The 24,214-nt window shown below is 40.2% G+C and overlaps 1 protein-coding gene and 1 long non-coding RNA gene across 2 annotated transcripts; one reads left to right on the top strand and one right to left on the bottom strand.

The window, feature by feature from the left end:
* The first annotated feature begins 125 nt into the window (after window positions 1–125).
* On the top strand, window positions 126–1,909 carry LOC139665059 (uncharacterized). Its single transcript, XR_011696858.1, has 3 exons — window positions 126–354; window positions 755–843; window positions 1,786–1,909. It is a non-coding gene; the product is annotated as an uncharacterized lncRNA (long non-coding RNA).
* A 1,155-nt stretch (window positions 1,910–3,064) lies between these two features.
* LOC139665046 (NLR family CARD domain-containing protein 3-like) lies at window positions 3,065–10,091 on the bottom strand. The gene is made up of 7 exons (XM_071543991.1): window positions 9,909–10,091; window positions 9,680–9,796; window positions 6,845–6,923; window positions 5,605–5,833; window positions 3,565–5,365; window positions 3,278–3,451; window positions 3,065–3,083 (listed from the first exon to the last, which is right to left on the bottom strand). Exons 1-7 carry the CDS (start codon window positions 9,995–9,997, stop codon window positions 3,065–3,067), a joined length of 2,508 nt encoding a protein of 835 aa, XP_071400092.1. The 5' UTR covers window positions 9,998–10,091.
* Window positions 10,092–24,214: the final 14,123 nt, after the last annotated feature.

Here is a 24,214-nt window from a genome sequence, read left to right as displayed (position 1 = left end):
TTTGTTAAAAGGCCGAATTTAGTTTATTAACAGTAATTCTGTATTTGCTGTGGATGACATTGTGGATTTGACTGAAATTACACAAGATATGGAGATATCAATCTGACATTGACTTGTTTTCTTTACAGGGCTGGAGGTCATATTGAGTGGTCTGGAGCAGCCTGTCCTGTCCCCTGTTGGATGAAGTTTCTTGTTCTCTTTGCAGATTGCTGCAGAGTTCTGGTTTCTGTTGATCTCCACCAGTCTTTCTTAGATGGACTTGACAAGTATTTTCCAACACTGCTGGAGTTGTACAGAGTGTGAGCCAGCAGCAGGACCAAGCTTCACAGTCTGCTTCAGTCCCTTGATGTTCAAGTAAGGATAGTCTGATCTTAATCAAATTCTTTCTCACCACTGAACAGAGATTGAAGTTGTGACATCACTTGTAAGCGTGGGGCGATGTTACCTTGTGATTATCAGAAACTAACAAATGTCTGCCGGCTCAGTTGCGTGTGTGTTCTCAATCGGTGCTCAAATCACGTTCTGGTTGTGGATGCTTAGGTCCACCAGCTGTGTTTACAGCACGGCTAGAGCAGTGACAGACAGACTTTAGTTTGTTTGAGGTGTTTTTCTCCTGTGTATTTTGTTATTTACCTTCTTGTTACTTATCCTGTCAAAAATAACCTACACAAGCATGCTTACATTCCATCTTCAGGTCTTGATTGCCACAGTTGGGACACAGTGTGTCTTCCTTTACTGTTCTTCTGTGTTATAGACTTCCAACCAGAAGAGCAGAGCTGCAGTGTTGCTTGGACTGCCTCACTACCTGAGAAAGGATCCCTCCAACTTCACAAAGTCTGAGAGGTGCGTTACACATAACACTTTTGAAGGGCACACTAAGAAATGCATATGGAATTTATTTTTTCTTAAAGGTAAAATGTTAATATTTCTGGTTTACTGAAGCATAATATGACTAGAAAATAAAATCAGCAGGTTCCTGAATGGTAGTGAGTAAAACACAGTGAACAGCCACGGCACACGCACTGTGGAGATTAACTACACACGGTCATTTTGGTACTCTATTGGTTGATATTTTCACCCTGCTCCACAATCTGCCCCACCCCAATCTGTGATGTCAGTATACTTCTGTCTAGAAAAAAAAAGGTACTCTGACATCACAGACTGGTGTGGGGCAATATATCAACCACTAGAGCACCAAAATGACCATGTGTGTAGTCACTCTTTAAAACTGAGTTTCAAGGACCACAAAAACCCTCTCCAGTTTCTATTTTCTCTGTTGGCTAATCAGGCGATTAGGATAACTTATCATTGACTATACAGAATTAATATTTTTAACTCAGTAAATGTTGCTAACATTACATAGAACAGTAACTAAGTCAGCCATTGTTTATATAGTTACAGCGCTAGCTTTTATACCCTAATCAGGCAGCTTTACAGCAAATATGTTTTTACATGACATCTACATGACATTTACCTATAACTTGATGGTACATGTGATCAACTGTCTAGAAATTGAAAATATTTTATTTACCTACAAATTCAGTCAGTCATTCATTCATTCACACTCCATGTTAAGATGAGGGATGTTTTAGACCATGGAGCGGCACCAGTCGACTTTTGTTTTTTTACAGTCTTGTGGTGGATTTTGTTTTTTGCGCTGTCACCCAATGGATGTAACGGCCATTACACAATATCATAATGCTGTCCTTGTTGTGCCAGAGTCTTTACATGATGAAGTTTGGAAAATGGTACACACACAATAATTTAATACATAATGATCTTTAGGCTACTGATTCGGAGGAGGAAGCTGTGAAGGGAGTGGACGTTGGCCTACTCTTCATCACTAAAGAGCCTGGAGGTGAACAAGACCTGCTCGCCAAGGACGCCGTTAACTTTGCTGTGATCCTGGAGGAGAGGATTCTCAATTTGAAAAAATCTTTTAAGATTTGGCATTTTTCAGCATGTTGTTAAGAATCTTATAATGCCTGAACTCTGATTTGGAAATTGATTGGACATTTGTTATGAACTTGAATCAATGATTTCTTGTTTATGAATGCATTCCACTCAGTCCTGTTAGAAAATAAGTGATTTAGTTGACTTGGCAAATAATGCTATTCAAGGTATTGATCAAACTTAAGATTGCCAGTTAGGCCAACTTATACTGGAAAAAGTAACCTGGCTGCCTTAAAATATTATGTTGATTAAACTAAGGTGCTTAGTTGAAATAACTTATGTTTCCTTGTTTGTGCAACAAAAGATAGAAATGCATGTTTGTTGGTTTGACTCATAATGTAATGTCACCTAAACTAGGCATTTAGTTCCTACAACTTGAATTTCCTTGTTAGTAGTACTAAAAATGTTATTGATTGAACTTTAAATATCAAGTTGATCTAACTGTTTATCAGTTTCAGATTAGTCACTTTAACTTATTATTGTGAGTGGTAGGAACTTACATGGAAGTGGAAAGAACTAGACATCCTTAGCTCTCTCAAATCAAGATTTTAAGGCAGCCGGGTTACTTATTTTTTTAAGTTGAGCCAACGTGTTCGTTTTTACAGTGTGGGGAGGCAGCACTTTCTTATCGTGCTACACAAAACTGGAATAAACTCCCAGATAATATTAGACATGCCCCTAATCTGACCATTTTCAAATCTAGGCTAAAAACATACATGTTCTGTGTTGCCTATAGCTAAGTCTCCTGCTATTTTGGTATTTTATTTTCTTCCATTTTATATCTTTTATTACTTTTAATGTTATGTACTTTAAATTGAAAGAGGGATTCCTATTGATTATTTTTATGACTTTAAATTGTTTATTTTAATGGTGTATCGTATTTCTATTTAAATGTAAAGCACTTTAAATTGCCTGTGTACCTTTTTATGCACTTTTAATGTTTGTCATAATGTATGAATTCTTTTATGCCTTCTTATCTTATGCTATCTTTTTTCCTTTCTTTTATAAAGCACTTTGAATTGCATTCAATGTATGAAAATGTGCTATATAAATAAACTTGCTTGCTGCTTCCTTGCTTCATGGAAAGTAATTCAGAGGCTCCAAATCAGTGCTAAATGTTGGCATCACAACTGGTTTAAAAATCATGTAAGCAGAGAAAATCCTACACAGGTCAGGTGTTTATATACTGACATTAACCTGCATGTAAAACAGGATTTAAATCTGTTGAACAGACTGAAGAATCTGAGAGACTGTTTTGAGAGCACAGACCTTAGTTTGGAGAAATGTGTCAAATCGATTGAAATAAACTGTAAACTGATCTTACCTGAGAGTCTCCAGTCTACAGTGTGGACTCTCCAGTCCAGCAGAGAGCAATTTCACTCCTGAATCCTGCAGGTCGTTGTTACTCAGGTCCAGCTCTCGCAGACTAGAGGACTGGGAGCTGAGAACTGAGGCCAGAGCTTCACAGCTTCTCTCTGACAGCTTACAGGCACTCAACCTGAAGAAATATTAGTGATGAAGACGGACAATAACTTTGAAAATATATTTTTTTTCCTCTGTATGAATATTAGGTTTAATATATTGAATCTATCCAGTTTTCTATGCACTTACAAAGATTTATTGGAGGCTTTGACCACTGGCAGCAGCCTCAGAAGAGCCCCCTCTGAAGCAGAGTATTTCTTCAGGTCAAACACGTCCAGCTCTTCTTCTGATGACAGTAAGATGAAGACCAGAGCTGACCACTGATCAGGGGAGAGTCTCTTTCTGGAGAGACTTCCTAATCTCAGGTATTGTTGGATCTCCTCCACTAGAGAACGGTCATTCAGCTCATTCAGACAGTGGAACAGATTGATGCTTCTCTCTGGAGATGGATTCTCCCTGATCTTCTCCTTGATGTACTGGACTGTTTCCCGATTGGTCTGTGAGCTACTTCCTGTCTGTGTCAGCAGGCCTCGTAGGAGAGTCTGATTGGTCTCCAGTGAAAGACCCAGGAGGAAGCGGAGGAACAAGTCCAGGTGTCCATTTGGACTCTGTAAGGCCTTGTCCACAGCACTCTGGTAGAACTGATTTACCTGAGATTTGTCTCTTGGTTGAGACGGTTTGGAGGTTGATTGTGTTTCTGACAGCAGATTGATACCAGAGTCGATGAATGAGACGATGACATAAACAGCAGCCAGAAACTCCTGAAGGCTCAGATGGACAAAGCAGAACACCTTGTCCTGGTACAGCCCACGCTCCTCTTTAAAGACCTGTGTGAACACTCCTGAGTACACTGAGGCTGCTCTGATATCAATGCCACACTCTGTCAGGTCGGCTTCATAGAAGATCAGGTTGCTTCTCTGCAGCTGCTCAAAAGCCAGTTTTCCCAGAGAGAGAATCATCTTCCTGCTGTCTGTATTCCAGTGTGGATCTGTCTCAGCTCTCCCATGATACTTGACATTCCCCTGTTTGGACTGAACCACCAGGAAGTAGATGTACATCTCAGTCAGGGTCTTGGGCAGGTCTCCTCTCTCGCTGGTTTTCAACACATGGTCCAGAACTGTAGCAGTGATCCAGCAGAAGACTGGGATGTGGCACATGATGTGGAGGCTTCGTGAAGTCTTGATGTGGGAGATGATTCTGCTGGCCTGCTCCTCATCTCTGAATCTCTTTCTGAAGTACTCCTCCTTCTGTGGGTCAGTGAAGCCTCTCACCTCTGTCACCATGTCAGCACACTCAGGAGGGATCTGATTGGCTGCTGCAGGTCGTGTGGTTATCCAAAGGCGAGCAGAGGGAAGCAGTTTCCCCTTGATGAGGTTTGTCAGCAGCACATCCACTGAGGTTGACTCTGTAACATCAGTCAGGATCTTGTTCTTCTTGAAGTCCAGAGGAAGTCGACACTCATCCAGACCGTCAAGGATGAACACAACCTGGAACTTGTCAAACTTCCAGATTCCTGATTCTTTGGTGTCATTAAAGAAGTGATGAAGAAGTTTCACCAAGCTGTACTTTTTCCCTTTCAGCAGATTCAGCTCTCGGAAAGCCAGTGGAAATATGAACTGTAGATCTTGGTTGGCTTTGTCTTCAGCCCAGTCCAGAGTGAACTTCTGTGTTAAGACTGTTTTTCCAATGCCAGCCACTCCCTTTGTCATCAATGTTCTGATTGGTTTATCTCTTCCAGGTAAGGGTTTAAAGATGTCTTCACATTTGATTGGTGTTTCTGGTCCTGCTGGTTTCCTGGATGCTGTTTCAATCTGTCTGACCTCATGTTCATCATTGACCTCTCCACTCCCACCCTCTGTGATGTAAAGCTCTGTGTAGATCTGCTTCAGAAGTGTTGGGTTTCCTGCTTTAGCAATCCCTTCAAACACACACTGAAACTTCTCCTTCAGATCAGATTTGAGTTGATGTTGGCAGATGGGAGCAAAAGTTTCTGAATGAACAAACAACAAATGAAATCAATGAGTGGATTTCAGTGTGGATGTATACATTTTCCCATTCCATGATATCTATTCAGCTCATCAGTAGTGGACAAACATTTTGTGTGCAGAATTGTATAGATCTGATGCAGATGCGTACAGCATATTTACAGCAGAGTTTGGAAATGTACACATCTTTCATTTCCCACCATTTCCTCTTTCCATCATGTTAAACCTGTTAAAAGCCTCTTACTGATCTGCAGAAAGTCAGCCAGCTCCTCCTGCTTCATTCTCCTCAGGAAGAGTACAGTGATCTCCAGAAAAACCTCTCTGCTGCTCCTCTTCTGCTCTTCCTCCTCACTGTCCACCACCTCCTCATCCTCCCTCTGCCTCTCTAAGCATTCTGGGTAATCTGGACTCAGAATTCCCTGGATCCTTTTCAGCTCGTTCTTCACAAAAGTGACAATGTTCTCCTCAAGAAGCTGGAACAGAATACAAAATCGTGGAACATAACATCAAATCCAGCTTGCATGGTTTGAGAGATCCACTGTAGAGGTCTTCACGGGTCTACCCGGACCCTAGGACCCGAGACCCGACCCGGGACCCGTACGGGTTCGGGTCCACATTTTATTATGGTCAATCGGGTCCGGGTCGGGTCCCATTCTATTACCGCGGGTCCCGGGTCTGTTTATCATTGTGTAATACCCGAGTGGATCCAAGACCCGTGATCAGCGCTGATCACGTGACGAGACGAGAAACGCATGGAAGCGCTGTGTAACTTGTGTGATGATTAGGCTGACCTAGGATCAGATTACAAGAGCGAAACTAAGGTGAAAAAAACATTGAGCAGCGCCAGCGAGTTGGAGCAGAGGAAAGGCGCAAGATGGATACCTTCTTCACTGAGGTGAAAAATAAGCTAAAAACTAATGTTTTAATCATCCATTTAACATGCAATTTAATTTCCTTGTCACTTAGCCTATTGTAGCTACGTAGCCAAGTAGCTGCTAGATTCCATTATGGAGTCTCACTGTCATCTACTGGACAAACTGTAGAACGGCACAACTTGGCAAGTCGGAAACTTGGCTGTTATTTTGATCTCCTTTTATTAGGCTACCACATGTTGTATCCGACATTATAAACGTTTTTAGCAGTAGAACAGCATTTTTAGTAACAATTTTAATTACCGGGTTTGTCGGGTCCATAAAACGGACGGGTCTCGGGTCTCTCTCCTCTCGGACATGCACCAGGTCAGGTCTGTAATATCTCGGGCAAAAACGGGTCGGTATATATATATTTTTAAAAATGATCGGGTCCAATCGGATCTCAGAACGAATTTCCCGGGTCCATTAGGGGTCAGGTCCATCATTTTGGACCCGTGAAGACCTCTAATCCACTGGTCTAAAGAGTGCAGCATGGAGACTATAATGACAAGAATGGTTGATTTGCATTTTCTTTGTAGCTTAAGTAAAAGGTGTTGTTGTACATTTACACACCATAAATATGGAGTCCAGGTCTGTTTGATGCTCCTGAGCAGACTGACCACTGGGAACCTCTTTCCTTTGATGGTGAACTCTGTGGAGAAAACATTAAGTATTAGGTCTCCAGATATCAACACACACACACACACTGTTTAAAGTGTCGTGTTCTGTCATGATGAATCCTGGCAGAAACACAGTCATTCTTCAAGACATTTGTAAATTTCACAAGGCTTTCCTGAAAATATTCACATATTCTCAAGTAGTACAAGAAATGCGTTGTTCATTCACAACAACCAGGCACGAGTCGTGAGATTTCAAGTATCTCTTTGCAGGAGCAATGAAGGTGAGATCCTACAGCAGACAGGCCGCTGTTGTACGTAAACTCTGTGCTCCAGTGGCGTCACCAGCATCGGGCTTCCAGGGCTTTAGCCCCAAATCTTTTGACAGAGGAAAGCAAGGAGGTTCTAACTATATCCAGGGGTGTCATTGGGCCGTGCGTTCTGGGAGTGAATTTGACGACGGAATGCGCGTTCCGGTTCTAAAAAACAGTAAATGCAGAGCAATACTGGTGTTTTCACTGACGCTTAAACAACTGGTTTGGTTCGTTTTATCACCAAAGTTTGCAGTGTTTGGACCTTCGGGCCAATCACAGTGCATCAAAAACGGAAAACTCCACCCAACCGGGAAGCATGGTCACATTAAACAAACGCACAATCAAATGACAAGCACAGAGAGTTTAACCTGAGCAGCGGAGCTGACAGGTTGTGTTGTGAAAATGTTGAGAAACTAGACATCCTGTATTATTTTCAACCCAATGTGAGTGATAAAACAATGTGTTCAAGTGAATTTAACTTGTAAACAGACAGACATGTCATTCTCATTTTCACATGATCCATCTTTGTAACTGAAATTACTCATTTACAGTGTAGTTTGCTACCAGAGAATGAAGGGATATTTAGTTATCTATTTGCTAGCTATTGTTATTTGATTGACTGTAGCCTAACGTTAGATGCAGTGGTGTATCATATATTATCTTTGAGTTAATCTGAATATAGTAATTTAAAAAGTCTCCTATACACAGCCATCAGTAACTGAATATGTGCACTGCTCTATTTAACAGAGCCAAATGGAGGCAGAAGGATCAGTCTCAAATTAGAGGAGACAGACCAGCAGAGTTCAGGTGACTAGATGATAAAGCTAAAATAAGTGTATTCCTGGTTTTGCTAAAGCTGTTCATGCCATAAAAGTGATGCCCATCTCATAACTGGTACCCTTGTACACAATAATATTCAGTTCGTAAGCAAGTCTCAAAATTGTGCATTAATTTAGACCAGTGATAAGGAACTATGTCAGAGCAATGTGGTTATCTGAAATTAATCAACACCCCTCCAGCCAATCACAATCAATTCATCCAGCACATGTATAGATAATATTTTGAGAACTGATTTTTTTGTCATGTCATGTTTCCTCTAGCAGGAGGAAGTTGAGCCAGTTTTGAGGGAAGTGGCAGAAAATAGTAATACTCAGGTATGATCACCTTCACATGGGAAAATGCTAGTAAAATATAAAACAAGTCAGTTGTATTTTTTAAAGGTAGTGTTGTCCATTCTATCAATATCATAGGAAGGACAACAAGAGATTGAGGGAGTCAGGGTCAGGGAGACAGCAGAGAGCAGCTGACCAATCAAACCCCAGATCCAGTCAGGACTCTGCACCCATGACTTCACTACAGCCTTTTTCTGTTTATTTTGTTTTCAGCTGTTAGTGCTCAGTGTGATGGAAATCTTCCATAAAATTATAATAATTATGTAAAACAATTCCATTCCATTATAACAGAGGCATGTTATAAGATCTTTAATTTTATCAATTTTAGATCCAAGTTAACAACTGTACAGCGATGTGTAATTTGGCTTGTAACGCAGTAGAGCCCCAAATGCTACCCAGTTTGTTCTGTAGGGTAAAATACATCCAATGTTCCTCCCCGGTTCAGCCCCACATTACTTGGGCTCAGCCCCAAATGTATTCAAACCTTGGTGACGCCCCTGCTGTGCTCCACATCAAAACCATTTCCTTTTGCACCAACCCTTACTGTCTAAATAAATAAAGCTACATGTCTTTCATTAATGTATTTATTATTAGGCTACACCAAATTCAAATGTGCTTTAGTCTACATTAATACCCTATGCCTTATGCAGTCAGCTATTTTGCAATGTTCTAAGCAAATCCCAGGCAACTGGTCAACAACACAGTGTGGTTTATGAGCCTCTTCAAAATTCAGTAAATATTTTCCCTCAACAGGTGAAATTATAATGGTCAGCTGGGTCGATATCACACACCAGCCTACATCCACAAGGCAGCCGGTCAGTCACAGCTCTACTGAAATGGCAGCATTGCAAATAATATATAGAAGAAAATACATTCAGAATCTACAGGCGACAAGATGAAGTGAACTGTTGGAGGCTATAAACTATGTGTTTTAAAATTAAGGTTTCTTCAATCGACTTGTTCTGCTTTCAGCTCAGAAAATTGATGCTTCCTTGAATCGACCCGTGATGCCTTACGATTCTTGAAGGTGATCTTCAAGTACATCTTGAAAATTTGTTGTCATGAAATCCTTTGGGAAACACGTGAAGATTTCAAGAACTCTCTTGAAGTAGTGCAAAGTGTGTTGTGAGTTTTCAAGATACAGTGTTATCAGGAAAGCGAGCCCTGATTATTGAATGTGATGTTTTGAAAGAGGAAACTTAATCAACAGAGTATGAAGGGTCGGACCAATTCTATATCTCATGACTTCATACCTCTTCTCAGGAGAGCTGGATAATAACAAACTCATCTGTTTTAAATTCTTACCTTTGCTCGGCAGAGTGGTGTCCATCTTTGAAGTCAATAGGTGGATTCATAGACCAGTCACTCTTCATGGACACACAGCTGGGTTCAGGGGAGTCTGGTCTCTCCTGCTGGACTGGGCTTCAACACAACAGAGACAGAGCTTTTACTCTGAATAATGATGCTGTAATGATTTCACTGCTGAGCTCTGAGATGGAGAACAGTCATGGACAGTTAGAGATCCTCATCTTACCTCTTAGCTTTGGTCCGGCTGTCATGTTCCCCAGACACAGTGGTTTTAGAGGGAGGGAGCCCCTCCTCTCTCTCCTCAGACTGACTCATAGTAGAGCCAACACCTTTACACAAACACACCCAACATGCTGTTAGCTGGACTGATTCATTACAACAAGGTTTCCATCACAGGATATATCACTTCTGGTGTTGTGATCACTCCTGACTGTAAAATGACAAATATACACTGCACTGAACTTTCTGAACTAGCTTTAAAAGTCTTAAAATGTTTTGAATTTTACTCTTTAATTTTACAGACACCTGTAGTCATATGGTTTGCACTTTTGTTTTTGTTTTCCCACAGAAATGAAAAAAAAAAAGTTCTGTCATAATTGTCTTCATTCAGATTTTGCTCAAAATATTGGGACAATATCAAACCATGAACCCAATATCATGTATTGAACCATCAGCTGAATGTATGAACGAACAAAATACTAGAAGATCTTTCCAACAAATGAACTGAGCAGGTTTATACAGACAGAAGGATTTTTAAGCCTTGAGGACGACTGAGACTTTAAAGGTTCAAAAGGTTTCAGTGTGAAAGGGAGAGAACCTCAGTATGTATCTGAGCTTTCACACTAGTTCTGACACTTCCTGCATATTTCACCAATGTAATGAACTGAGATTACAATCTAACTAGAGTTTGTCAGGCTTCCACTAAAAGTCACAAATAAAACAATGTTCTTTATGGCCACAAGGAGAACAAATGCTGGATATTATGGCACTATCCAACATTAAATTAGAAAGTAAGCAGTCAAACATTAAGGAGAGTTTAAGGAGGTTTTGATGGGATCTCCTCCATTAACAACACTTTGTCATCCTTCAAAAAATAAGCCCTCAAAACCCACCTCTTCACTCTTGCTTTTGACCTCTAACCCTCTCCCCCTTTCCTCCCTCTCATTTCACAGCTCACATTTTTATATTTCCCTTCTTTTTTCTCATCTATTTTTACCTTTGCTATAGAAATGTAATGTATTATTATGAAAAACTCCCTTAACTCATTTTAAGGGTATTTTGCGCGGATTAAGGGGTGAATTAATGTAAATGTAAGGGTATTTTTAAGGAGATGAACGCAGTAGAGATGAACGCCATCTGCGAGCAGCAGGTTCATGATTTGACAGATTTTAGCAGCTTGTCTTCCAAAAGTCTATACAGTCATAACATACAATGCCAGCTAGTGTATTCATCACACAGTAATGTTACCTTGGAAGATGCTTGTCTGGTGAATTCACATCCAGATCAAGTCACACAGACTTTCTGTCTTCATCTATAAAATCGTGTTAGCCGCTAGTCAACCGCGGGAAGCTTCAGCAGACAGACAAACCTTTAACGGCTGATCTGGAGATTTCCTCTTTTTCTAGTCTAAATAAACTGACGGTAGGCGGTAACAGTCACATAAAAGATCTGCTGGATAGAGTCAGTAAAGTAAAATACACCAAACTGTCATGTAAACTGCTGCTTACAATACCTTTAGGTGCTGAAAACAATCTGCGACACACCGATAAATGAAAGGGAAACTAAATGAGAGAGAGAGAGAGAGAGAGAGAAGGCGTGCGGGACCGTTAGCTTGGTTTCAATCAGGAAGTATCAATCTCTATTAGTGGAAAAAGTAGCTCTGTTGTCACATTCATCACCATTTGATGATCTGAGTGATCACACTGTAGTCTGTGCTGTCAGTTTGACAATGTGACTGCTTTGTGTAAAGGCAGAGTTTTAAATAAGTGTTCAATTAAATCAAAATGCAGAAAACAATGTTCAAGATGTGGAAAGCCTTTGCTTGTTGCACAACACTGATAATATTTGGCTTGGCTGTTATCAGAGTCTCAGTCATCACCGATCATGTTTTTTTTTTCTCAGTTTATGCTTTTTAACCTTTTATATTGCTGTGTTCCATAAACCAATAGGCCTACGATTTTATAAGTTATTAATATGTGTGTCCAAGCATTAACATCAATAATAAAATTGTATTGGTTTATGGAACACAGCAATATAAAATATTAAAAAGCAGAAACAAAACACCACTGATGATGGATCATCTTTGTACAATGTAGAAAAAAATGTAATTACATGAAAAAATCAGCAGATGGTGATAAAAGCTCCTTTGAATAAAACAACGGGTCCTCTAGATCTACAGGTTCTGTAGCAAATTATTAGGCACATTTATTAGGCCTCTCTACCAACCAGTAATCCCTTAAAATAACCTTACATTTACATTTATTCACCCATGAATTTGTGCAAAATCCCCTTAATATTGATTAAGGGAGTTATTAATGGAGGAGACCTCATCAAAACCACCTTAAACACCCCTTGATGTTTGACTGCTTACTTTCTACTTTGAAGACCAAACAATGTTCATTTAGGCAAAACTTTAATTCTGACAAAGAATTACAGAAAACTAGATAAATGTTTAGCTTGGAACGATGAGATGAGAATAAAATACCAAATAAAACAAAGTTGCAAAAGAAAGATATTTTAACCTGTCAATCATCAACAACAGACTCTAAGATGAACAACCATAACTTGATTCTGTCTGGTTTCATTTCTCATTCATTTCATTTTCACAATAAAATGTTCATGTTCTTGTACGTGTGTGTTGTTAAAACCCTGTTCAGTTTCCCAACACACAGAATACACTCTGTTTACACTGACTGATGGATGTTTGTTTACAATAAAACGAGTAGGAAACACTGATGAAAATACAGACATTAAGATTCTCACGTTAAGATGCAGGTGTGTGTGTGTGTGTGTGTGTGATCCTGTCCAGAGTGAACTAGACACAATACAGCAGCAGTTATCATCTAATAGACCTGTCGTGTTTATTATTGGTTGATTTATTAATAGATTGACAATTCACAGTTTCATGATGACACATTTTGTCACCCATCTTTTTTCAGAATAGGATTTGAATAAATAGATGTCACATACATGAGCTTTCTATTTAAATAGGAATTGAATGTTTTCATGAATCAAACTAAATACACACTTACACTTCCTCAGACCTGGTTTCAACATCTGGACTCCACCATGGTCCACACTGTGGGGTTAAATAAAGTCAGATCAGCATAATCTCTTTGATAATGGAAACAAATAACCTTCATAACCTTCTGTACGAGTGGGAAGCAGTTTCCCCTTGATGAGGTTTGTCAGCAGCACCTCCACTGAGGTTGCCTCTGTAACATCAGTCAGGATCTCGTTGTTCTGGAAGTCTAGAGGAAGTCGACACTCATCCAGACCGTCAAAAATGAACACAACCTGGAACTTGTCAAAACTGCAGATTCCTGATTCTTTGGTGTCATTAAAGAAGTGATGAAGAAGTTTCACCAAGCTGTACTTTTTCCCTTTCAGCAGATTCAGCTCTCGGAAAGTCAACGGAAATATGAACTGTAGATCCTGGTTGGCTTTGTGTTCAGCCCAGTCCAGAGTGAATTTCTGTGTTAAGACTGTTTTCCCAATTCCAGCTGCTCCCTTTGTCATCACTGTTCTGATTGGTTTATCTCTTCCAGGTAAGGGTTTAAAGATGTCTTCACATTTGATTGGTGTTTCTGGTCTCGCTGGTTTCCTGGATGCTGCTTCAATCTGTCTGACCTCATGTTCATCACTGACCTCTCCACTCCCTCCCTCTGTGATGTAGAGCTCTGTGTAGATCTGCTTCAGCAGTGTTGGGTTTCCTGCTTTAGCAATCCCTTCAAACACACACTGAAACTTCTCCTTCAGATCAGATTTGAGTTGATGTTGGCAGATGGGAGCAAACATTTCTGAATGAACAAACAGCAAATGAAATCAATGAGTGGATTTCAGTGTGGATGTATACATTTTCCCACTCCATGATATCTATTCAGCTCATCAGTAGTGGACAAACATTTTCTGACTACGTGTGCAGCCCAGAAGAATTGTATAGATCTGATGCAGACAGCATATTTACAGCAGAGTTTGGAAATGTAATCATCTTTCATTTTCCATCATTTCCTCTTTCCATCATGTTAAACCTGTTAAAAGCCTCTTACTGATCTGCAGAAAGTCAACCAGATCCTCCTGCTTCATTCTCCTCAGGAAGTGCAGTGTGATCTCCAGAAAAGCCTCTCTGCTGCTCCTCCTCTGCTCTTCCTCCTCACCGTCCACCACCTCCTCATCCTCCATCTGCCTCTCTGAGCATTCTGGGTAATCTGGACTCAGAATCCCCTGGATCCGTTTCAGCTCGTTCTTCACAAAAGTGGCAATATTCTCCCCAAGAAGATGGATCAGAATATTATAGAAATTAAAGTTTCATATATTAAAATCGTGGAACACAACATCACATCCATCTTGCATGGTTTGAAAGCCCACTGGTCTAAAGAGTGCAGCATGGAGACTATAATGACCAGACTGGTTGTGTTGCATTTTCTTTGTAGCTGAAGTAAAATGTGTTGTTGTACATTCACACACACCATACTGGGACCACTGACCACTGGGAACCTCTTTCCTTTGATGGAGAACTCTGTGGAGAAAACATTAAAGGAGGGGTATCTCTTACTTTTTCAGTGATTTTATATAATTACCTGGTGTCTATAAAATACATCTGTGAAGTTTTTTTCAGTAAAAATCGTTTAGCTATATCTTTAGCTATTCACTTTGCAGTGCTTGTTTCCCACCTACAAGAGAATAGGTCGGTTTACATAAGCAGCTTCTTATGCTAATGAGCTACTGCTCTGATTGGCTGGCCATTCTGGAAGGCCCGCCCCCTCCTCCTTTGGAGAGAGCAAGCAAACAAGAAGACATTAGAATAATGGCTGCCACTCCAAGACCATACATGTTTGAGCCTGAATCCAGAGAATGAAGAGGAGGAACAAGTTCAAGATGTTTCAGAATAGTAAGTTGATGCCGTGTTGGTTAACTGTAAACTGTTGCGCCTTCATATGTTAGCTTAATGATGAGTCTAATGTTAATTAGCATACATAGGCCTAGTTATGTATACTAATTTTTTGCTAATATGAATTACCACATAGTTATGTTAGCTACATAGTTATGTATGCTAAGGAATAGGCAATCTAAACATAGCAGTTTATTTGAATAAATAATGCTGTATCTATATTTACTGACTACAGTGGCTGGCAGATCCATAAGCAGCTATTGCAACATACTGGACCCAGCTTTATAGTCTGTGCACTATTCTGACAGGTGTACTTGTGGCAACTGACAGAAGATGCCCACAGAAGCAGAGAACGTTTGCTGCAGAGAGATTCCAAAGGTTCAATTGCTGTGCAGGTTGACAAGTATCAGCTATAGATATGCAATGTTTAAACACTCTTTCAAGATAAAAATGTGTCCAGGTATCCACATTTAAAAACACAGTAGGTTATGGTCTTACCATAAAAAATAAACAGGAAGTACCTTGAATACAAAACCGTAAGTTTATTAATGCTTCATAAGCGCACAAGTGCTCACTTGTGCACTTTAGTTCATTTGTGTGCTTATATATAGCATTAATAAACTTTCACTCTTTGCATTCCAGGTACATCCTGCTTATTTTTGAGACAAAAATGTGATTGTTTTATCCTTTATGTAATCCTACCTTCTGCATCCAATAGGTCATGGTATGGTAGCCTTCATCCTGTCTGCCTTAATCCCTATTCTCTACAAAATGCCCTAAACATTTATAGAGCAGACTATGGTCCCATGCATCTCGGGAGAATGGAAAAGTCAATTTTTTTAACAGCCAACACAGTGACTTGTAATGTGTGAAATATGTGCAGTTGAATAAAGGAATCAGGCGGCCATAAATGCAGTGTTTTTTTATGATAAACAAAAACATACAGTATCAAAACTGGTAACTAAGGGCTTGAAACACTGCCAACCATACACATTCAATCATGAAATGTCTTATTTCTCTATGTACATGTTTCACTTGCTCCTGCAGCCAATTCTCATAGAGGGTAATGTTTGATTTCCTGTACATAAAACCATTTCTCTGCATGCCTCCCCCCATCTCATACTCCTCTGTACATATACCTCTCTAGCTAAACAGACAATTATGTACCTCTTGCAGTTTTACTGCAAACTAACCATTTCTTCAAAAATCTGGTGAAATTAATAGGAAAAAAAAAGTCTTGGACAATAGTACCATCAATCTAGGCTTGATTTTAGAATTGGAATAATGATGCTGTGGAAGGTGGATTATTTTATATTCATGTTATTTTTGGTGAAATAAATGCAGTAATGATTATGATAAATGATCAATGTTATCTACAAGTTGCTATGAAAATAGTGATAAGGTTCATTTTTAAATTGGGTAACTGGAATGATTGCATTTAGACTGCAATATGGAAGAGCCCAATGAAAAGAGATAGAGAACACAGTCAAGTAGAGTTGCTGCCAATATAAAGAAACAGCTACAGTGAAGTGCACAGCAGCTGAAATTTGGAGGTTTCCCGCAGGATTACTACCAATTATGGGCTGGCTCGTCCACTTCCTGCTGTACTGGCAGTGGGGGCACAGCTGGTCCACAGCCAGAAATGTCCCTCGCCTCCTTGTTCGCAAGTCACACACCCTTTGGCATACTGGACAGACCTCGGAACAGCTGAAGGAGACAGTCCTCGAACACAATATATTTTGGGACGTCATAAATCGACCTTGAATCTTGCCTTTACAAAGAAATACAAAGAACAGATTTTGTAGATGAGCGATTTTGTTGTTAGCCTCCAAGTACACAGAAGAATTAAGATTTAAGTAGCATGTGACAGCACCTCACTGTGAAAGCCAGTGTGTGTTTTTGGGTGTCGAGCTGACACTGATAATGGAGCAATACGAACTGAAAGCACTAAAGGAACAATTTCGGATGAGGTGTGGAGCATTTGAAAAGAGCTTAGGATGGGTTTGTTGACTGAGTAAAGATGGTGGCAGAGTCACCCGGATTGTATGTTGAGTCGTCAGGTTCAGTGGACCCAACATCATCCTCAAGATCTTCTAGGAGCAGAAAATAAGAGAGACAAGCAGAGTTGTAATGGTGGATGTAAACAAATTGATGAGACCAGTGGCATCCATATGGAAGGTTAACAATGGGAACTAATGACTACAGTTTAGAGATCAATAGGAAAGGTAGATGTTATTGAACTATTCCAACTTGCTGAAGAGTAGCAGACTAGTTACATTATGAGTCATTGGAGGTGTGGGTTTTTTGCAATTTGATGTCAGATTTTATGCATTAGAATCATTGACTAACATTTCAACCACAATTCTAGTCCCACCATGTAGAGAACACATCTCAGATCCAAGCAATAAGTTATAGGTACAAGGCAATTGTTGACCCTGCCTTGTTCATTTAATTACCTTCAAAATCAAAGTCCAGGCGCGGTCTTTTGGCAGGACGAATGGGCTTCAGAGGTGTGTGAACGGTGGTGATACAGACTCCAGGTGGCCAGGAGTGTTGATTAGAATGGGAAAGACCATTCTATCCATTAAAATTCTGTGGCACACGCCATCCGCGAAAGCAACCGGGCGAAAGTATGACCAATTGATATCGGGAAATTTAGCATAAATCAGTGACCTGGTCAAATTAAGTGATATGTCCAGCAACTCAATACCTAACTGGATAACCTAACAACTGTCAAAGACTGTAACTGATGGGCAACCTATCAAGCAAGTTGCATTTAATTCATAGAATTCTGTTATATCACCAAACGGCCATCTTGGTAGGAAAATAACAGGTGATTGCAATAAATTAACAGGTGATTATAATCAAATGACAGCCACAGCCGATGAGCTGTGTATATGGAAAAGCACCATATTGGCAGGAAACACATGTGACATGGGAATACTATGAATTGTCACCCCTAATTAGCAAGAGACAATTTAGCATCATGGTAAATACACCACACACATACGCAATGCACACACTTTTTCTGTACAAATTTGTGACATGTTAGAACACACACACACACACACACACACACACACACACACACACACTGTATATTCAGTGTATTGCATGTTTTGGCTAGGCTAATGGTAGCTAGTGCTGGCTAGGCAAGCTAATAACAGTACTACAGGTGAACTGTGGCTGTAAATAACAAAATAATCGACTAATAATAGATTTATTTCGCCACACAGGTTACTTAAAGAGTGAATACTTGCAGATGGAAACCCGGATGGTTGGTACTGATCCTGGTTTGACTAAAAGTCTCCCTGCAAGTGGTGGCTGACTTTTACGGAAGCCGAGAACAGCCGTGCTTGCAATTATTATTTTTAATGCCATTATCTTGAGATAAGTTAATTATTTTGTTATCTCGAGAAAAACAAGCTTTGTTATCTTGAGATAACGAGATAATCAACCCATTATCACAAGAAAACAAAATGTTGTTTCCTCTTATTACTTATAATGTTTATCAGGGATCAGGAGTGCTGTGCCAGCATGCATAGATGGTCTTGACAACTGTAGCAACTGATTTAAGATGAAAATCGTAACTGCAGCAAAGAAAAACTACACATTTATGCCTTGACTTACTCTTCAGTTATGAATCCTCCCCGACAGTCATGACAGTGATCTTGAAGGCTGAAATCAGGTGTGATCAAATGAACCAGACACTCATTTTCAAGTTCTCCATAATTATCCCGTGATCTCCAGAAAATGAAAGTCGTTTTCTTGTTATCTCGAGAAATCTGCTTTTTTTTGTTTTCTCGAGATAACAAGATAATTAACTCGTGATCTCGAGATAACGGCATTATAAAAACAATTGCAAGCCCGGCCATCCTCGGCTTCCGTAGACTTTCGAGGGAATGCAGTTACTAAAAATAAAGTTAAGCCACTGAGAACAAAGTCCCACATCTTTGGGAAGTCATCTTGCTCATAAGAGTGCAGTCACTCATAAGAGTGCAGAAATGAAATGGCGGATGTGGTCGGGGCTAAACTGGGCGAAGTTTGCAGGCGCTGGGGCGCGAATATGCTAATGAGTAGTTAGAGCTGATTGGTTGATTTTAGACAGTCCAGTGTCTACATAGAGACTGGAGCAAAATCTGTCTGGCTTGTAGAAGGGGGCGTGTGGGGAAACGGCATATGATTCCGTTTTTTTTACTGTGATTTCACACCTCCAAGTACCAAAATCACCAGAAATACTAGGAATTGCCACTTCCTAGGATACCCCCTGGTTATATTCAACCTGCATAAAAATGTAACATAAGACAGATATGCATGTGAGAAATAAAACGCTTGGAGAAAGGACAGTCACTTTGTACCGTCTCACTTCTTTTTCAACTGTATTACAGGATTATTATATTCAGTCAGGTAAAGAAATGGTGACTAGCTCGTGACTTTCTGCCCTGCTTGTTCTGACTGACACAAGCTAGTCCCTGTACCTTCTGTTCACTCTTGCATAGAAACGACGTCAGGCCAGGTCTACATGTTTAGAAGATACGTTAGCCACTAGTTAGCCATGCTAACTAACAAGCCAACTTGATTGTTTATTAACAATCTGTCATCAAGTAGCTACGCAACAATACATGAGTTCTCTACTCAATATGTAATTGTTACATTATCTGTGTAGAATTTTAAGCCCCTTAAATATCTCGCAAACGCTGGAGGTCATTCTGCAACAAACCTTGATTCTGAGAATATTGTCTACTTAAACTTCACGCTACGTCAGGAGCAGTAACTATTTTACAGGTAAGGAAAGTGGTTTACTTTAACAATATTTAATCCTGTTATTTATGTACCTTTGAAAGTGCCATTTGATTAGAGAGTGTATTTTCTTTACGTTACGATGGAAGCGAGGATTGTTTATCCTCTTTATTGTCAGTATCCAGTGAGGCCTCCAGACAGAAACAGACAGACGCCTAGGTCTCTTATGTATTGCAAATGTAATTACTGGTTGTTTTGAATTAAATACTTGAAATGCATAAATATGAGTTGATTATACAGGGCAGTGACAATGCCTTCCTCCACTGACCTGGACCTGGAATAATCAGTTTGGCCTGAACAGTTTTAAGCCATTGATGAGAGCATATTTTTGTCAGGTTCTGCCATTTGTCTCATTATGGTGTACATCTGTGTCATTTGTATTTGTGCACAAATGTCTGTCCTCTAACAACCCTTCTGGAGTGTTTTTGATTCATTTATATGTTCAAAACCAGCTTCTTGGGCATGTATGGGGATCCTTGGATATGGATGGCTTGTCCCCAAGCAAGTATATTGCCAGAAGAATTGTTCTTCCTCCACTTTGGTAATCAACAGCTGAAATCTCTAGAAGCCTGAATTTCCTACCCACATTTTTCTTCCGACTTCACCCAAATGCCACCAAGCCCAAGAAGAAGCTTAAGACTTTTCTCCACCCACCAGCCCTCATTCCCTTTTTAGCCACACCACTTCCAGTATTCACGGATCTCATTCAGAGAAGTTTTTTTCTTTCCTGGCTGTTTCTCTCCCCGATTTAAGAACGAATCTGTTTGTACGAGTGGTTCTTGCATGAGGCCCAGTGTTTCGCCCCTGCTGTGGTCTTTCTGTTTAATTCCTCGCCTTGAGGTAGGTAGGGAGCTAGTTGTTTTGTGTTCAATTCCTTTAACCTATTCTTATCTTTGTAGACTGGTAGCGTTCCTGATATCTGCTTTGGGTAGTAGCAGAAGGTAATCTGTTGGCTGAGTGAATGCTGGCTGGTGCGTCATTCAGCTGAGGTAACTGTCCTGGTTGTAATCAGCCCATGAAAGTCAGACTTGGTAAGTAGGGTGCTTTAAGTGCCTGAGGTAACATTTTGGTCTATTGTTGGCATGGAACCATGGTCTCTTTATAGGTCCCTGCCACCGCTGTTTTGCCTGAGGTGAATTGTTCTTAGCTTTAGAGTATGTTTACAGTGCTGCTTGCCTCTGTACAAATTGTAACTGTTGTCTGTAAACCAACTGGTATAATATTTCCCCCTGGGGCCTTGTGTTTTGGAGATTTAGTAGGATTCTACAGTGGAGCTGAGTGCCGCCCTGGTGGGGTTAGTCACCCTGGTGAGGTCCCTTCACTGCATGCTGAGTACGAGCACTGGGCACCTGGTAAGCTTGGTTTTGCTGTGGTTGCACGAGTGGTGAGTATTGCACTCCCTGGGCACCCACCCTCATAGTCTACCTCCCTTCAGCGGCCCTTGCCCCACTCTAGTGATTTTACTACCATGCTGTAGTTTTAATTGTAGTTCCTAGTAATTCTAGTTTTTACTACACTGGAAGCAGTTTTAAACTAAAAGAAGATACTGTATTTTGTTTTATTGTAATAAACTATTTATTTTTCTACTGCTTGCATAATAGTCTATGGCAGTCTTATTTCAGTATTTCTTAACACTTTTCTTCCCCAGCTCTTCCAGTCTCCTTTTGAATTTTAATAAATTAAATTTTCATTTGGGAACATGTCTGTCTTCCTTAGTGGATGAACCTATGCGTAACTACTTTGGGTCTATACTATTTAGTCTAGTGCTTAGTGTGTTATCTCCTTGGGTGAAATTCCCAAGGTGGCGTTGTCTGCTTCCTGCTTCCTTACCACCACGTCACATATGCAAAGCTTCCATTGAGCAAAAACCCAAACATAATCCAACCAGTTGTATGAATGGTGAACAGATGGAAGATCGTGTTGTGTTTTCTTTTGTAGGGTGAGGGCTTCCCATTTAGACACTGCGAGGCGGCTATGGGCCTCCTCTGGCAGGAGGGAGTCAAGCATGTTAGAGGAATGTCAACTGAAGATTTCCCAGAACTATCTCCTTCAGGCTTTGCTATGCTGTGTGTCTTAAATGGCCATTTACAGAAGGGTAGAAAAAAGCCTCCCTTAAAACCTGGGTCAGGAGCCTCACTCCTGCCTCTGAACCTGTTGGAAGAACACCAATTTACTGCATAATCTATAAAGTCAGACAGAACCTGTTAATTACCAGTGAACAGAATTCACAGAAGACTCAACTTGGTGCATCCTTGTATTCAAATTAACGTAAAGAAACATTTAGTTGTTTAACCTTTTTCAGGGTTCTTGCATAGGTCTGGAAAAGTATGAACAATTAGTTGGGAGGAACACTAAATTACAGGGATAGCTGGACATTTTCAGATTACTTTCCTCCAAAAAAATTTGTCATATGGAGAAGTTTCTCAAATTTCCTTCAGTTTTACTGTTTACTATTCTTTGAAAGTCGACTAATCTGCCAGAAGTTGGATCCAATCTCTAGGTAAATCCATGGGGAAATTTAGCTCTGTGACATTGTGGTCCATTCTGGCTTTAGACTTCTTTGTAAGTAGAGTTAAGTAATCAAGTTTTTGCAGGACATACTATGAATGTTGTTACATGCTGTGTACCTCATTCAGCCAAACAGGAGGAAGATCCCTTACTGGGAGAAGCAGCAGACCGACTGCCAGAGGCCTCACTGTGCCTTCGACCACCATAACTTGTTTCATTCATATAGCCCAACTGGAGAGGAAACAAGACTGAACAACATCAACAGAGGGTCTGGATTATCAGCATAATTGTAAACTTATTCTGAACACCGGCGGAGTATGCTTCACAAACGGAAGGCCCACCTCATCCAACTTGCCTTCGAGAAGGACCTTACCAGGAGATTCAGAAACGAATGGAAAGAGAAACTCATGAGGATATTCCACTCCCAAAAATGCCAACTTCAACTTTATTAAGAACTTGAGTAAAGTTGTTTTTTTATTACTCTACTTAAGTTGCACCCGCTGTGGTGTAAATGATGCATTTGATGTGACACTGGAATGTAATCTGGGTGTGGAAGTTAACTGTGTGGTTGATTTCATACTTAACTTGAGATTTGTGACTATTATAGTGGAAGTTGGCATGTAGCGCGATGTGTTCACAGAACAATGTAGCCCATGGCTGTAACATATCCTCAGTAAATATTATAGGGCAACATTGTTAGTCGTAGGTAGGCTAGAAATCACAGTGAAAACTGTTGTAGCAATAGTAGGTGTCCTATAGAAAATGTGATTTTTAAAAAAGCAGTGGAAATTTGATGTCATAATTGGGCCCCCCCCCACTTGTCTTTGGCTTAATGTCAGGTGTGTGTGTGTGTGTGTGTGTATTGCATGTGCACTTTTGAGAGAGACAAAGACAGACTGTATCTCTTTGTCTGCTGTTTGAATTAAACATCACACCTCTATAAGTAAAACTAGCAGTGTAGAAGTGAATATATTCTCCTTAACATATAATACTGACAACAGTACAACTCTGAATTTGTGAATGAGTGGGTTTATTTTTGAAGGGAGAACTCATTCATTCATTCATTTTCTTTTATATTTTTTCCTTTTCAGGATTAAAGGGCAATACTGACTCTTTAGGAGTTTGGCCCATTGGTCACCTGACCCAATATGTGACCAGAGGATTGGCTGTGAAATCAGCTCTGTGTCTTTAAAGGAATAGTTCACCCAAAAATTAAAATTCAGTCATTATCTAGTCACCCCCATACCAGTAGAAAATCTGGTGAAGTTTGTTAGTCCATACAACAGTCCCTGAGCTTCCCAGCTGAACTACGTAGCAGCCTTCTCCAAAACAACTGAAATTGCTAGGGACCTGTGTCTAGTGTTAAAAAAATAACGGAACATAACCATAAAATGGCTTAAAAATGGCTTAAAAACTTTGTCTTTAATCGTCAAGCACCTATATTCACGTTTGATGTCATAATAATAATAAAGAAATGCCATAATATGTGCCATTTTAACTATAAAAGCTGCATGTATTACACTGCAGAATACATACAGAGACTAAAGTGTACATCAAACATTAAGTGCTTGGTTTAAAGCAGTATTTCTACCCATTTAAAATCTTGCGCTTTTATTTTGAAGGCTAAGTGGCCAAACCAGTCTTGTTTTCAGTCTTCAAGAGACTTGGATTATGCTGGAAGTTGCTAGGGACATTTTATGGTTATTTTCAGTTATTTTTTGAAGACTGACAGCAAGTCCCTAGCAACTTCAGTTGTTTTGGAGAAGGCTGCTACGTAGTTCAGCTGGGAAGCTCAGGGACTGTTGTATGGACTAACAAACTTTACCCGATTTTCTACTGGCATGGGGGTGAGTAGATAATGACAGAATTTTCCTTTTTGGGTGAACTATTCCTTTAAGGGATGCTGGAGGCTACCCAGCATTTAGATCTATGGGCAATTTAGAGTCTCCAATCAACCTAACCAACATGTCTGGGACTGTGGGAGGAAACCGGAGTACCCGGAGGAAACCCACGCAAACACGGGGAGAACATGCAAACTCCACACAGAAAGGACCGGATGTGGGAATGGAACTTGTGTCCTTGCTGTGAGGCGACAGTGCTAACCACTGAGCCTC

This window comes from Centroberyx affinis, unplaced genomic scaffold (assembly GCF_046629955.1).
Source record: "Centroberyx affinis isolate AG114_WGS23_722 - 3 ecotype Tasmania unplaced genomic scaffold, CSIRO-AGI_Caff_v1 ptg004433l_1, whole genome shotgun sequence".
NCBI classification, from domain to species: domain Eukaryota; kingdom Metazoa; phylum Chordata; class Actinopteri; order Beryciformes; family Berycidae; genus Centroberyx; species Centroberyx affinis.
Note: the sequence above shows the minus strand (reverse complement) of the source record. Positions and strands in the feature narration are given on the sequence as shown.